Consider the following 16,482-nt stretch of genomic DNA (forward strand, 5'->3'; position numbering starts at 1 on the left):
TAAAAAAAAATTCTGTTTAATTCTTAGATATAATCATGCACACAGAAATATTATACACGAACTAATTTAATTTCTTACGAAAGAAAAATCATAACAAAGAAAGTTAATTTTTTTTTTTTTTGCAAATACGAGCTTCCTTATTTACATTGAAATGGGTTTTGAATATTTGATTTGTCCTAATGATGTATACAGGGAAATGGCATATGAATTTGCCAGCATCCCTGTAACTGTGATGTGATTTTATTTTTTTTCTTTTCTGTGTATGATAGTTTGGAAGTTTATAGACTTTGTTGGGTCTCAATCCCATCACAAGGTTCGTAATGGTGGCTGGGAACTTGTTGAGACCACTGAATTGGGCTTAACGTCAGCGGTGGAAAGCAACATTCGCATTCCTCTTGGCATGGCTGTGGAATTGCCAAGCCCTCCTTACTTAGAAGAGTTTCTTGCTCACTCTCTTCCTTGGCCCCACCTATTGGTGCTGACGCTTCCTTCAGTGGGCCCCAACATTCCACCTTGTTGAATTCTGGAATGTTTGAGTGAAAGTAAACCCAAACCAAGGCATCTTGCAATTCTGGGTAGTTGTTGAATAGGTTTTCGTCGCCGTGAACCACCGCCTTCAACACCTAATTAACACACGCAATAGCAACACATGTTCCGTTTTATTTTTCATTCATTGACCAATCAGAGTGAGAGATTATAATTAGATGCTTGCAAGCAAAACTATCTTACCACTGGTAGCTCCTTGCAGAAGATGAAGTATCGTAACCTTGCTAATATATCTAAGAGAAAATGACCACCACTGATGTGGCAGTGTACGTGCAGAGACATCTTTCCCTTCACCTTCTTCCACTGTGCCACCACTTCGTCCCTTTGCAATCTGTTGTACCACCCCTGTAACTGCAATTCAATTCCCATGTTTATTTTCCTCAGTTTGAACTTTGTAAACTAGGTGGTTTCATTCACAAATAATATGTTCAGGAATCTCATGATTGCAATTAGAAATTGAAAAGAAAAAAGAGGTTACTTTAAGCCAATTGCTAAATTAATTGTGACCATTGCCCTACTTATTAGTGTTTTCATAATGATTTGCAAAAACACAATTTATTAGGTTTATGGAACTTCTAAACCATGATTTGACTCAAATCATGTACAAATACAATTTTATTATGATTTTCCAAAATATATTATTATTGGTAAACAAACACAATCACCAATTTTAGGTTGGGAGTTTACAAAAGTCAAACACACATTTTGGACTTACAAGGATTCATTTTCTACCAGGTTGGAGTGTTGAACAATCCGTTCCTATTTCCGTGGGTCTTGCGTATCAAATTAATTATGCAAAATAATCACTTTCTCAAACGACTATTTCTACAGAATAAAATTCAATGAATTCAACCAAGCACCCATCTAATTGGTCGGCAGTATGATTCACATGTTACCATCTATCATGATTTCCTACCCTTTTGGCCCAAAAAATGTTCTCTTACACAGCAAGAATGTTGTAAGATACCCTGATTTCCTCCGTTTTGTGACAACATCTGCATCTTCTTTTCCACTAAATTTTTGCTCAACAACGATTCCAAAAGAATTGGAAAACAAAATTGTAAGATCAAAGATGAAAAATACCTGAGAATTATTTATGGTTTGAGAGATTGCCAAGGTGAGCTTAGCGGTTATATCACTATGGGTTAGAGTATAAGTCCTTGGGAGATTTCCTGGGTGTTTATTTTCGTCCACTCCTAAGAATAAAACCTTAAGCTTTGAGGCTTCAAATATGGCTGGCCCGAACAACCTAGCAACCTGATCCAATTCCCAACCAAACCCATCAGACAAACCCAACAACGATAAATGTTGATAAAAAAAAAAAAACTTAAGAAAAGAAAAGAAGCACATACAGGAACCATTGCTTTGTTCTTCTTCCCGACGCGTCTTCCGTAGTAGGGAAAAAGAGAATTGTGACGCGGAGAAAGCGAAGGCTTGTTAAGCTTAGAAGGGAGCACAGGAACAGTTGTTAGAGTACCCATGTTCCTGTTGTTGTTCCAATCTTTGAGGGAAGATGAAACAGTAGTACCTTGATGAAGGAAGGGGCTTTTAATATTCTAAGTAGTGGAGGAGTGTGGGAGCTCTAGGTTTTGCTTGAGGAGAATCTAATCTACTTTAGCCTTTGCTTGTGAGCTTCAACAATGAAAATAGAAAAGGGTATTATAGGTCGGAGGAGTGCTAAGAATTTAGATGCGTGTAGTAATTTGTGACTTTTGGCCAAAATATTGCGGTTGCTTTAAGTAGTAGCCTTGGTTGTGTTGTGATGATTGCTACAGTTCTTTTTGGATACGTTTCTATGCTTTGCACTATCCACGTGGTATGGTTGCCCTAATTGGCGGTACTCCAAATTTTCGGGTATATCAGACTTTTTGGTTTATTGTCCTTTCTAAGAAAACAAGGAAGGGATAAAAATCTCGTTATGTTTGGCAACTTCAAATCAAATAATAATCCATTTAGATTTCTTTTTCACACACCTTTCTTTTCTGCTATGCTCTGCTGAGTTATTATTACGTGTTATATTATTGCATAAAACTTTCAAAAATGGCAGCTAATGTCTTCTTGTCTTCCTAAAAAAATATATGAGAAGAAAGGTGACTGCGAGTTTGCAGCAAAATAATGCACTTTTCAACACACTAGTCTACTTTATTCTACAATTTTGACTACTTTCAAACCTTACATTAGTTACATTTTTTTTTTATTTCTCACTCAAAAATATTCCTAAACTTTTAATAGTTAGTAGTGTCATGGAAATATATCCCCTCTTAAACAACTACACTTATTTGGAAAATAATTTTCTCAAGTACCCTTTTTTACACAAGTTTAGAAGAAAGTCATCACATATCTTGCAGATTCGGGAGAGTGTGCTGATTTTTTTATTTTTTATTTTATAATGATGGCCTATTAAGTTCTGCAGAAGGATAAAGATATTTGCAGTTTAATACTCAAGTCAAAATAAATTAAAGTCAAGAGCTAAAAAATAAAATAGATAATATATTGAAATGATTATGTTTAAAAATTTTATACTTTATTCTCCTTATCCTTAATTACAAGTGTAAATGATCTATTGAATTATTATTGGACCGTATACTATTTCAGAATAAGTGCTATATTTAACATGTGGCTTTTCGAATTCAAAAGAAAAACACAAGGCTTTTCTTTAAAGAAAAATAGATAGGTTGGTCGGGGCCTTTGTTGTGCATTATTATTATGCCATTCGCGGGTTCTACAATGATTATGGTATTGGTAGGTAATCACAAAACTAATTCGTAGGCCAACAAAATATCGTTAAAAATAATTGCTTATTTGTTTTTATTTTAGTACGGCAATTGCATATTTGTTTAAACATAAAAAAACATAACTTTATTAATAAATTTTAAATTTTAATTATCTTTAGTTTGAATTTATAAAAAGTATTAAAATATATTTTGAGTTTTTATTTTTGAAAATACATAATTATTATACTTTTGAAAAGCATTTCTTCATAATACAAAAGAAAAACGGATGCTAAATGTTTGCTCTCCCCAATTGATAGATCGCATTTTGTAACGACATAATTTTAATGTGGAAGTGGGTGCGAGATTTCAGCACATGTAATTGGTTTAAAATACGAATCCTTCTTCAAAACCTTTTTGAACGATGAGAAATCTTGAGAATTAATCCCATGTTCCTTATGTAAAATTCATTAGAATTTTTAATTTAGATGTATGCAAACAGGTGCTGTTGATGATTTTTCCAATGTGGGCTTGGTTTCTGTCTCCTTAGTGTGTGTCTCGTTTAACATCCAATCAAAAGTTAGGTCAGACAGCCTACAATGCTCATTTTAGGGTCTTGTTCAATTTCCTGAGCCCGAGCCCAATGTTCTTCTTGTATACTATTACTAAAGTTGGACGGGGCTTTCGTATGTTAAGAGAGATATTAAATGGCAGCTGGATGGGCTCTGTCCTCCAAAGTTACCATTAAATGGTAGGCTCAACAAATTCATTTCCCCCGTACTCGTAGTGTAACTTTTTATGTTTTTGCCCATGTTTTCTCAATTCTAAAAAACCCACATCAGAACCTAACCGAATCTATTCCAATCAATTCGTAACATCTTCAGAGTAGGATAATAACAGTTTATACTTTTATGTGGTTCGTTTCTATTCATTTTAAATTTATCACGTTGAGAAAATAAAATGATGCGGATTCTCTCCTTTTATTACCTGATACACGAAGATTGTCCCGGTAAAAAAAAAAAAAAGAGAGTTTACGTGAAGGTTTTATTACGAGTGAAATAATATATATATATATATATATTTGTAAAAAATTGATGAATTGTAACGCAAATCATTGGGCAATCCCTCCTATTAGTAAGTAAAAGACAAATATCTAAATTGATTAGAAGTTAACGTTTCTTTGGGTAAAAAAGAAGAAAGAAAAGATTAGGGGGAATAAAAGAAAATGGTTCGTATTGTGCGGGGTTTGACATTAAGGTGGAACAACGAATGAAAGAAGCTTTAGTAGTCCTACTCCTCCATTTGTTTTTCATAAAGAGGCCAATTGTAATCTGAGTTTTTGAAGCAAATCCATCGAAATGGCAGCATCGTCTTCTTCTCCTTCAAAGGAGCCACAACTCAAGGACGAGGAGGATCGGGAACAAGAGGAACAACACCAACAGCCACAGCCAGTCAAAGAGTGCGTCCACAAAACCAAAACGATCCAGTTTCTCGGACGTACCACTCCGATCGTTCTTCAAAACGACAACGGACCCTGCCCGCTCCTCGCTATCTGTAAGTGCATTTCGCATCCTAGGGTTTCGTCATTTCGCATCTTTTCATTTTCATGCTTAATTCCTAAGATACCGTTTTCTCTTTTGCCTCTTCTCACAACCAAACTCGATTGCGTTAGGGATATGGAATTTTATCTTTCTCTATCATTGCCTCTTACTTTGAATGAATTCTCTCATCTATTGCCTCTGCTACTTATCGATTATTATTGAAGTAGGATAGCATGAAACCTTTCATCGTTTTTTTTTTCTTTCCGATTTTGAATTCGTTTACCAACACGTATGAATCTGTCTGGTTTTTAGTTATTTCTTGCTGTTAGTTTTCGCACCACACCAGACACCACTCGCTCCCTTCGTGTTCGTTAGTGGCAGTTATCATTCTGTTATTTTTGGCTTGCAATTATAAGAACAAAAACAAGTAATTTATTGATAGATTCCACTTTTTTATAACATCCGAGATAATCTTTTTTTGCTATACTGGAAAGCGTATAACTGAAACAATATAACATATGGAAACCAATGCTATGAATGGCGGAATATGGTGGAAGATCAAAATTCTGTCCTATAAACATGCCATAGCGGGCTTCCCATCACAAATTGCCTATGGCGGAGGTGTCACAAAAATATAATGGCGTATAATGGTTATTTATCTGACATTGATGGAAACACGGAAACAGTCTTGACTCCAAATAGTTGTAATTTGCAAAGGAAAACTTATCAGAATCCACGTATGAAATCTCTTTCAGATTGATTGCTGACCAAAATGCCATTACGCCAACCTGTTTGTATACCTATGCGTCTCTCTTAGATCTTGCCCCTCATACTTTTGTCTTCAGTCCTAATTGTGTCAATGCTTTCACTCTTCTGCCAAGGTACCAGTGTACCCTGTTGTTCAATGTTTCTCAATCATGAACGTTAGTACCTTACCTCCTATCTTCTCTTGCGTGACACGTTTTCATCATTGCAATTCTCACTTGCTACTCTTCTTTTCTGTCCTATGAATTGCAGAAAAGTCATGGTATCAAAAACTTTCTTTAGCTTCAAGGATAGGATATTATATGCCAGTAAATCTCCCCAATTCACTCTCCTTTATCTATTATTGGAAAACAATGATAGTTCAAAATAACTGTCCACAATTGTCAATGGCACTAAATAGCAGCGCCATCATGGAATCGCATCACGGAGGGATTGGAGCATGCTACAAAGATTGAATAGTGTCTCAGCTTGAATTAGTGGCTGTGATAGCCAGACAAAATCGTGGCTGGAGTGGGACAGAATGAAACCCTAACTTTCTCAGTTACTTGCATGCTCTCTGTTATGAAGCGGCACCTACTGTTCTCCTTTCTGAAAAACATCCATCCTTCTCCAGCTACATTTTTGACGTATCGCATTATTTACTGGCCAGCTGTGACAATTTTTTAGCTATCCCCAACCTCTGCAGCCTTTGTTCTCCATAGTTTCTGACCTTCTGGTCATCCCTGACCTCTGAGACCATTTTCCGGTGAACCTCTCACTGTTTCCAGTCATCCATGACATTTGCTGCCTTGCTCTGTTCTGTCCCCATGTTGTTTTGTTTTGTAGTCTAGGCATTTCATCTCACTATCTCATGCTCTCTTCTAAGGTTTACCCTCTAATTCGACATAACAGTGACCATCCCGCTATCTGTTATCCTACTATAGTATTTGCTCTCTTCTAAGGTTTACCCTTTCATCTCACTGTCAGCTGTTCTGCGTCACTCTTTGGGATTGACAGCTATGGAATTATCTACAGCAATCATCTAGCATGAATTATCTTGTGCTGATTAGGGCAACTCATATACACCACAAATGAAGTTAAATAAAGAACTCAAAGGCACACACTGTATGTTTTAATGATTACATATTCTCTTCTCATCCTCTCGTGATTTCTCTGACCAGCTACTATTCTTATTTTCATATCTAGTCAGGTATTTCTCATCATATTAATTTACTAAAGTGGAAGTCTTCTTCTAACTTGAAGTCACCTTTGTAGGAATCCTATTATATTTTCCTTTCCCTTTTCTTTTGTACTATCTGGAAAGTTTGAATATTGGATCTACGCAAACCGATGCTCTCTTAGATGATCATTTTAAAAATGTAATTTAACCATTTGTTTCCTTGTATGTCATGCTTAAGTTTTGCGCTGTAGAAGGGTTACTTGCAACATTTGTTTGGTTTATCTTGTTTTATAGCATCACACTAATGGTTTATTGTTTATATTTTGCATTGTTGCAGGTAATGTTCTGCTGCTGAGAAACAACTTAAATTTGAGTCCAGATATTGCTGAAGTCTCACAGGAGAAATTGCTTTCATTGGTTGCTGAACGATTAATTGATTCAAATAGTAATGTGAATGTAAGAGTTGCATTTGTTATCACTGGTGACATTAACTCTTTTATGATACTAGTTGATTTGACAATTTTTCTTATTGTCCTCTAGAACAAAGATGCAGGCTATGTTGAAAATCAACAACAGAACATTGCTGATGCAATTGACTTACTCCCTAGGCTTGCTACTGGAATTGATGTAAATATAAAATTTAGGAGGTCAGTTCTGCAGTTCTCATTTCTTTGGCAGTCATGTGCATCCATCAACAGTTTTGAAGTTCTGATAAAAATTCCTTGAATTACAGAATAGGTGATTTTGAATTCACTCGAGAGTGTGCCATATTTGATCTGCTGGACATTCCCTTGTATCATGGCTGGATTGTTGATCCTCAGGTATTTTTTCACCCTCAATCCAAATTAATTAGTTCTATCTTGTCATACGACCTCAATCTGCTGTGTCAGTTGCCTCCTTGTGCCACATCTTAAAATTGATCTAGCCTTAGATTATGATGAAAGTTGTGTGGTTCATTGCTTACTGTAAATTTTAAATGGCCAAGTGATCTTTCTTGAATAGATATGAAAATACTTATCAAAATGTTATCTTTATGTTTTTCTTAAACAATGTGGGGTTTATTTCTTATTTTATGATGTGTTTATTTGATATTCAATACTTCATGTTCTTTTGAGCCAGGATTATGACACTGCGAATGCAATTGGATCAAAATCCTATAATTCCCTTATGGGAGAGCTTGTCTCTCTTGAAACACTAAACATGGAGGTCCATCATAAAAATAATCCAGAAGAAGATTGTGTTGATTTTGTGGCTGCAACAACTGCTACTCTTGGAGTTCCCTCTCCCAGTCTTTCAAAAGCCAGGTCGTTTGATGATTCTTCTCATTCTATTTCTGATCATATACAAAGAAAAGGTGATCTAGAAGAAGAGGCAGAGTTGTTGAGAGTCTTGAAAATGTCCGAGGATGAAAGTGATCCTGTTGTAGGTCACATGCATGGAGGAGAAATTTCTGTCAGTATGGATAGAAAAATGTGTAATGACGAGGTTATAAATATGGATTGTGGAGATAAATTAGGAAATAGCTCTGGTGCTGGTAACAGTAACTTTCATGAGCATGGCCCAGAGCCTTCCTTATCTGATGATTGTGCTGCTTCTGGCAAAGACCACAGCGAACAGATATCTTCTACTTCTACACTGGGAGAGGCAGCTAATTCATCCTTAAAGACTGATACCATAAGTGACCTTCATCAATCAACTTATACGGGACCTGAAGAATCTTTTGACCTGAATGATGTGATTGAGAAGAACAGCCTTGATGCATTGGTTCAGAATGAGAGTGAAGTTATCCCTTCTCCTGAAAAACACTCTGTCTCTTTGTTTGAGTGCCGTGCAGATTTTTCTGGAGGTGATGGAAAAGTCCATGATCAATCCACTCCTACAACTATAGATCATGAAGTTGTAGGTGAATCTCATGGACCTGATGCCACAGGATTATCATTCTCATCCCCTGGCCATACAAATTCAGATTCATCTAGTGTCAGATATCATCAAACTGATGTTTCTGGAGCATTGACTTCAAGTGTTCAAGGGAGTGAGCCCATATATGAAGGAGAGGAATGTGTATTGGATACAAGAACTGGAAATTTTGAGGATCGTGAACCTGTTTATGAAGGTGAGGTGGTACTTGCAGAACAGGCTGACAGAAGCACCTTAGTTGCTCCTGATCTAAGAGCTAAGGATGAACTTACTCCAGAACAAGGTAAGTGGTGCCATATATTGAAGAAGTGGATTGATTCTCATTAAAATATTATTTTCTTAGATAGCTATATATTATCTTATGGGAGACTTATGTCATTTTTTTTATGGTCTTAGGTGAATTGATCAAGAGTTTCTTGAGGAATAATGCCAGCCAGTTGACATTTTATGGGTATGTTGACCCGTTATCTTGTTGGTCTAAATAAATTGATCTAGTTCTGTGATCCGTATACTTCTCTTCATTGGCTATGAAGAATTTTCCTTTCACATTTTGTATATTATAAATGCTTTTGCAGTCTTTTCTGTTTACAAGATGGGCTTAAAGAGCGTGAGCTGTGTGTTTTTTTCCGTAACAATCATTTCAGCACCATGTTCAAGGTCAGTAAAAGTCTTGAAGGTTTTTTTCTTTGGTCATTTAGATTACTGATATCAAGTGCAACCAGTAGTACCTTTTTGTCATCGAGAAAAAAATGTTGTCTGTCGTCTTGCAGTCTTCGTACTAAAATTATTTTCTCTTTATTCACAGTTTGAGGGTGAGCTCTATCTTCTAGCCACGGACCAAGGTTACATAAATCAGCCTGATCTGGTCTGGGAAAAACTGAATGAGGTAAAACAGTATTGCTTTATGATCTTTTTTATTGAAATAATTTATTTTTTATCTTTCTATGTTGCCACTGGTAGATGTTCTCAATTAAACATCTTGAAAACTGAAAGGTTATATGCTTGATTTGAGCTTCTTGGATACTTAGGGACAAGTCATGCAAGCAGGCAGTTTTCTTGGACTTGTAGTAAATTCAGTGTGGATGAATCCTTATTTAGTATCTTGTGTAGTTTCATTTTCATTGTACTAATGACCAACCATCTTATCCAAGTTTGTGTGAATAAATAAAATCATGCTAACATTGTGTAGTATTAAATTGCAGAAATTAAGTTTGCTATGTACTTATCTTTCAGGTCAATGGTGATACATTGTTTATGACCGGTAATTTCAAGGAATTCAAGGTAGAAAACCATGAAAGTAGTACTTGGGATGAGAACAATGCTCTGACCAGCACTGCCGTATGTATATTCTTTAAATTTTAAAAGGGAAATATGTTAATCTTGCAAACCAATTTCTCATTAATATTTAGACAACTTCACTTTTCAGGACTATCTTGCCAGCATAGATAGTGCAACACATGCAGGCTTAGATATCAAGTAAGTTTCCATGAAAACTTGTTACCTTTTACTATTTCAAAATTATAGTTTTATGGATTCAAGATGGTTTGGTAAAAATTCATCATATCTGTAATTATGACAGTTCTGATCTCCAATTAGCAATAGCCTTGCAACAACAGGAGTTTGAGCAGCAGCCACCACGCCAGAATAATTCACAGCCGCAATCATCCATTAGTGGTAGCTCTAGACTGGTCACAGGTCCCCAGGTATATACTGTTTTGGATATGTGTGTATATACACTCACAGTGTTGTCAGTTGCTTTGGTATCTTATTGAGTGGCAGCCAATGGATGGGATCATTTTCAATTTTGTGGAGGATCTTTATTATTGGGTAGCAAATACCTGATCATTTTTATAGAATTTTAACTATAATATACTAACAATTTAATTTTACACCATCATTCAGTCACAAGTTGTCATATATGATAAGATTGTTAAAAAGTCATTCTTAGAGTGATTTTTAATTTGTTGATAATGTAAAACTCTTTACACTAAGTGCATGAAAATTATAAACTCTTTTCTAAGAAAATGATATGGTGTTTGACTACTCTACTAGCTCTGCTTATATGAAAGTTGAAATTTTAAGAATTTTCTGGTGATGCTATTTTCAGGTGGCAAGAAACACTGGAAGACATTCATCTTCATCAACATCTGCATCTCCCAGGTCTGATGCAAAATCCAAAGATAAATGTATAGTGATGTGATGTGAATTTCACTAGCAGAGTTTGTTTAGAAGCTTGCACTTTAAAATGCGTCGCCTAGATAATTGTACCTTATTACAGCTATCTTATTCCTCATGCTTTGCATGTGATATTAGGTTAAGTTTCTTTTGTAAATATTGGAAGTATATAGTGTACAACAGTGCTAGGTCCTTTTTAAACTGTGACCACAACACTCAACCCTTCCCGCCGTCGCTTAATATTGTCTGGACTAACAATCCCAACCATTGTATGCTGATTGATTTTGCAGCACTTTAAGTAGGGAGTTAAAGCTCAGTCGGCTCAGGTTTACCATTGCCATTTCACCTGTGTGTCCTCTCGATTAGATACTGTTGCCAACTTGCTAGATAGATGTTAACTGACTGGGAATGTGCATGGTATTAAATTTTTAAGGTAAAAAGGTTGATTTTTAAATTTTGGAAGTAATACATTCTTTTTTCTTTTCATACCACGTAGTATTTGCTTGTAATGACAATTTTTAGAATGAGCTAGTAATTTAACTTTTAATTTGTGATTGGCAAGTTTTATCCCAAAATATCCCCATATATATTTGCGATGACAATATATTTTTAAAATGGCTTTGAAGCGATGGGGCGCATTTATTTATTTAGAATGCAATTTCTTTGAAGCTCCTAGTATGAGTTGTTTTCACGTTTCAACAAATCTTGTATTCAATTTGGGTCGTATTTAAATAATCGTAAAGAATTTAGCTTTGGGTGCTGATGCTAGTGGAGTTGTAGAAGCCTGTGTGTCACAAAGTCATCGGCATCAGGTTATGTTCGAGTTCCCTACCAGATTTGACGGCTCATTTCTGGAAGGATGTTAAATTGTCTGCCTTATGCTTTGTTTGGATATGAAGAGAAAATAAGATAAACAGAAAAATAGAGGAGACATTTTATTTTCTTATTTGGATGGAGACATGAAGGGAAGAGGTGAAAATAAAAAAATATAGCCATACAATATGGCAACGTAATAAAATAATTTTTTTTCTTCCCAGATTAGTAGAAAACTTTTTTAATTCCAGTTTCATCTTATTTTTTCCTTCTATATTATCTCCATTCCAATCATAGGAAAATACTTTAGTAAGCATACTTTTTTACTCTTCAAGCTTTGTTTCGTCCCTTTTCCCTCATGTTTAAAAATTAGAATTGATGTGATTTAAGTTTGTATATTTTTATTCTTCAAAATGTTAATTATACACTTCATTTTTAGGGCTTACGTGTATGAATGGAAAAGAAAAGAGAGATAGAGAATCGATAGATATAAATGATGTGTTGAGAAATTTAAAATAAATAAATGAAAGTGAGTTTTAAGAAAGTTTTTTTTTTAATTTTGTAAAAAAAGTTGGGTGTATGAATATAATAATTTTTATTCTAAAAACAATTACAGTAATAAAATTCAATGTACTTTTTTTAAAACTCAAATCAGTAGGTATCTAAAACTATTTGAAGTCAAAATCAATTCTTCACGTAAAACTAAATAATCCAACATAAATCCAAAAACACAATAAGTAAACATATCTAACCTACTTGTCCCCTAACTTAATTAAAACAAAAGGCTTTAGTAATAGAAATAGTAAATCTACTGAATGATGTAATTTGTTATAATGAGAAACGAAAAAATCAATAATGGGAGGAGTGGAAAGAGTTGATTGTTATTTTATTGTGGTCAGGGTGAAATGAAAGTGATGGATGGAAGATCCCTAATTAGCATTACGAGTTTGGTTTTTAGTTTCATATGTTGCGTCTTTTTTCTTCTCCTCGGTACATAATTTGTCGTGTTTAATTGAGGTGAGATTTAAACGGGGGACCACTTTTATTTATCCTGTTATTAACGTAGAAATGAATAATGATAGAATACGACACAACTACAGCAGTGATAGTGATGCAAGTCCAGCTGTTAGCTTCATCCACGACCACCACCATTTCTCTTTTTTCTTGGGGACTACGTTCTGTTAATTTCCCTCTCTTCCTTTATGCGTTATACCCGGATCGGGTCGGATTATTCCCAATCCATGATCAAACTCTTTCAGTTAACACTTTTCTTTTTTCCCTGACACCAATCTAAAATTACCTTCTCGTTTTATGTTTAAGTGTTCAACTACTAAATTGAACTACTGAATGTTAGTTTTAACATTTGCATTGACAAAACATTCTCTTCAACTTAAAGGTAATAGCTATGATTTGTACGTAGACAGTCTAAAATGCGTTTAATAAAAGATATTTGTGGTATATACCCAAAAAAATCAATACTTGTAATGTGACAATAGTACTAATGATATATGATAGAACATCGAGGAGCCTAAAATGTGAGCTATGTTTTTAACCTTTTTTTATATAACTAAGACATTAATCTTCCTTCATATCAAGTGAACTTAATAAAAGATGAAATACTTACAAATATTGTGACTCCATACTCAAAGAGATGAATTCCATGAGACCATGACTTTAATTCAGAGACAAGTGTCAAACCACTCGCACAGTTGCACAAAACGATATTTAGAATGTTTTTAACTTTAAACGTACTATACATACTCATATGCACGTATCACATAATTTCAAATTCTTTTTTTGTACAATACAATTTCAAATTCAATTTTAAGTAAAATCAATTTTATAAAATTAATTTCATTTTTTTTTAAATTTTAACCCAAACAAGCACTAACTATGTTTATATACTCCAACATGATTTTGTTTTTGGAAGTGTTGCTGTGTTTTTTGGAATTAGTAATTGGGAAGAGCAGTGATTAATGATTATTGCAGGCTACTGTTGTGTATTTCAAATTTCAATATTTCATAGACATGAGGAGTTACTACCAAAAAAAGCAGACATGAGTTGTTACATGTAAATTGGATAGATGTAAAATGGGTAAAAAGATCACGTAGAACGCCGGACCAACCATCACAGACACAGAACTGGCTCAGGTCACAGCTCACAACAAGGTCTCTCTTTTTTTCTTTTTCTTTTTTTATAGCTGATGCTGATAGTGTTGTTACTGTGCCTCTTTTATTCATTGTCAACCACAGTGAAATCGAATGGAGTGAAGCAACTTTGGATCTAATGGGACTTTTTTACAATTATAATATTTTTATAATATATTTTTTTCATCATATCAGTTGTCTTATTACTGATTCCTCTTTTTCCTTTTTCCATTTTTTATTGTATATACATATATATATTTTTTATGTGAGTTCGTCTTTTTATAAATGGTGTACTTGTCTCATTGATATTAGGACTGCTTTCTTTCCATCTAGGATAACATATCTGCGCTTCAAGTTCAAAGGTTATTTTATCGCTAGCTGATTTCGAAATATGTGCTGTGGTCTTAAGATAAAATTATATTAAATTTAAATAAAAGATGAATAATAAAACATAACAATATATACGAGATGAAAAGAAAGGCATAACATAATTGGACAAATTTACTAAATATGAGATGTTGCTTGAAAGCTTTTTATTAGAATGTTATGGATAAAATGCTTCCTTGTTTTCCACGCAACACGGACTCTTCAAACAAAAGTAATCAAGAACCAAGTAAAGAGAATATTCATTTCAGATTTTTATATGATATTTTTTTCCAATTGCTTTATGTATTATAACTTTTTCATTTCATGATGTTCAACCACCAGTTTTCTGTCCCGCCACACATTTAGCCGCCCCTCGACCAGTATCTGTTTCCATCTGATCTCTTAACGCAGTTCCTAATTAATGATGTTGATTTTTGTTGAAACAACAACAAAATGAATGCATGTTTGTTATATATATTTTTTTAAAGTAAACAAAAAACCACAAATTTTAGTCTGTGAAGATATCCGTGACTAATTTTGGTCTCTTAATTTATCAACGACGAAATGCTTATAATTAAAAAACAGAGATTAGTGTGCAACAGGAGAAGACAGATCAACGATTAAGTCTCCTATCAAAGATGATACACACATGTGCATAAGGTGGAACTAACAAATTGTAGGCTTACTCTAAATGATTTATGATACTGCTAAAACCCTTTCATTTCAAATTAAGTTGGTTGCTCACAGAGCATACACACTGTCTCTTTCTTTGATTTCACCCCCCCTACGTACTCCCAAATACCACAATATAATTAAAGGAAAAAAAAATACAGAATACATTTGCATAACAAGTAAAGAACGTGGAAGATGAATTGAAAAGCATAGCACCACCAATAGCAAGAACGAAACATTGACAGCACAACCTTCAACCGACTTTATGAACAACTAACAAAATTAAACTTAAATGAAGGTTGGTGACAGAAGGATATGTATCTTTATTTTCTTTTCATTAGTGGATCACTTCAATTGGTTGAGGTTTCCTTTTTTTTTCATATATTTTTGTTCAACCTACTCGCTGGAATCGAAAGCATATTTTGTTGTTGCGTATATTTTAAATATCGTCGGTTAATTTAAAACATTAAATTATGGTAACTAATGTTTGATTTTCTTTTCTTTTTGGTACAACTAACGATGGCTGAATTTAGCGGTCATCAAGTTTGTCCTCCCCCTCTAATTAGTTGAATTCATATATCACGCATAATTGTAATGGATAGTACTATAAATCTATTTGCGTCCACATATTAATTGGTTCTAGAAAAGAAATTATTATGATATATATATATATATATATATATATATATATATATATATATATATATATATATATATATATATATATATATATATATATATATATATTTGCTCCTGCTACGTTCTTCTCTTTAATGACTTAAAAATTAAGAAATTAATAACTTCCCGAAGATCAAACTTGAATGTTCCTCCTCGATTAAGAAATAAAAATTAAGAAAATCAAAATATCTTCATGCTACAATTTTTTTCACCGTTCATGATTTTTACAGAAGTTAATTAAATTGAGTATAGTTGAATGAGGCAGCAATTATTTCTTTCAATAATTCTTTATATATATATATATATGAAATTTCAATAATCTAATATGAGTTGAATATTTGATATTTTCTCAATGGTCATATACCAAATTTTAGCTAAATCAAAAATTTATAATAAGATAATTAATCTTTGAGTTTATATTTGCTCGTTTAAAGGATATATTGTAAATTAAATTAAATTTATTTGATAAAATATCAAATCATTTTGTAAAAAATTGTAGACTTGATATATTTGATTAGAGTTTTAAAATGGTTAGAATGGCATTTGTCCGAGTGAAATTGAAGTCGAATATCTTAAACAAAATTTTAGGTTCGAGATTTTAAAAGATAAACTATATTAAGTGTGATTAAACAAATTTTTTTGATAAAAATTAATCATCAATAAATTAGTCATTATCAAAATAAACTAGTGAAAGCTTCACACCAACTTTAAACATGGTGTTAAATTTTAAAATGCACAAAACTTCAAATCTTACCTAAAATTATGCATGTAAAAAACAGATCATAGTTTTCAACGTGCAACTAGCATTGTTGTTGTGATACCAATAGAACAACTATAAAGCTTCACTTAGACACAAGGAAACGCTCGACACAGTTACCGTTGCCAACATTGCTTAAAGCAGATGGCTCAAGCGTTTATTTTAAATCAACTTTTTTTGGTTCATCAATTTAAGACATCTTCAAATTAATTATTGAGATATAAACAAATATTT

At 33.6% G+C, this 16,482-nt stretch overlaps 2 protein-coding genes across 3 annotated transcripts; one reads left to right on the forward strand and one right to left on the reverse strand.

The window, feature by feature from the left end:
* LOC114424266 (protein STAY-GREEN, chloroplastic-like) lies at nt 1-2,252 on the reverse strand. Its single transcript, XM_028391106.1, has 4 exons — nt 1,899-2,252; nt 1,630-1,803; nt 730-897; nt 1-623 (listed from the first exon to the last, which is right to left on the reverse strand). The coding sequence occupies exons 1-4, from the start codon at nt 2,025-2,027 to the stop codon at nt 279-281; spliced, it is 816 nt and encodes a 271-aa protein (XP_028246907.1). The 5' UTR covers nt 2,028-2,252; the 3' UTR covers nt 1-278.
* Nucleotides 2,253-4,442: 2,190 nt separating this feature from the next.
* Nucleotides 4,443-11,361, forward strand: LOC114424278 (ubiquitin carboxyl-terminal hydrolase MINDY-2-like). 2 transcript variants are annotated; one of them, XM_028391126.1, is made up of 12 exons: nt 4,443-4,811; nt 7,060-7,178; nt 7,263-7,369; nt 7,456-7,543; nt 7,842-8,922; nt 9,036-9,090; nt 9,215-9,296; nt 9,445-9,525; nt 9,873-9,920; nt 10,066-10,115; nt 10,219-10,342; nt 10,747-11,361. In XM_028391126.1, the coding sequence occupies exons 1-12, from the start codon at nt 4,616-4,618 to the stop codon at nt 10,837-10,839; spliced, it is 2,124 nt and encodes a 707-aa protein (XP_028246927.1). In that variant the 5' UTR covers nt 4,443-4,615; the 3' UTR covers nt 10,840-11,361. The 2 variants fall into 2 exon arrangements, with proteins under 2 accessions (XP_028246927.1, XP_028246918.1); XM_028391117.1 differs by having other exon boundaries at nt 4,446-4,811; nt 9,873-9,977.
* Nucleotides 11,362-16,482: the final 5,121 nt, after the last annotated feature.

The sequence above is a fragment of the Glycine soja genome, chromosome 1 (genome assembly GCF_004193775.1).
Source record: "Glycine soja cultivar W05 chromosome 1, ASM419377v2, whole genome shotgun sequence".
NCBI classification, from domain to species: domain Eukaryota; kingdom Viridiplantae; phylum Streptophyta; class Magnoliopsida; order Fabales; family Fabaceae; genus Glycine; species Glycine soja.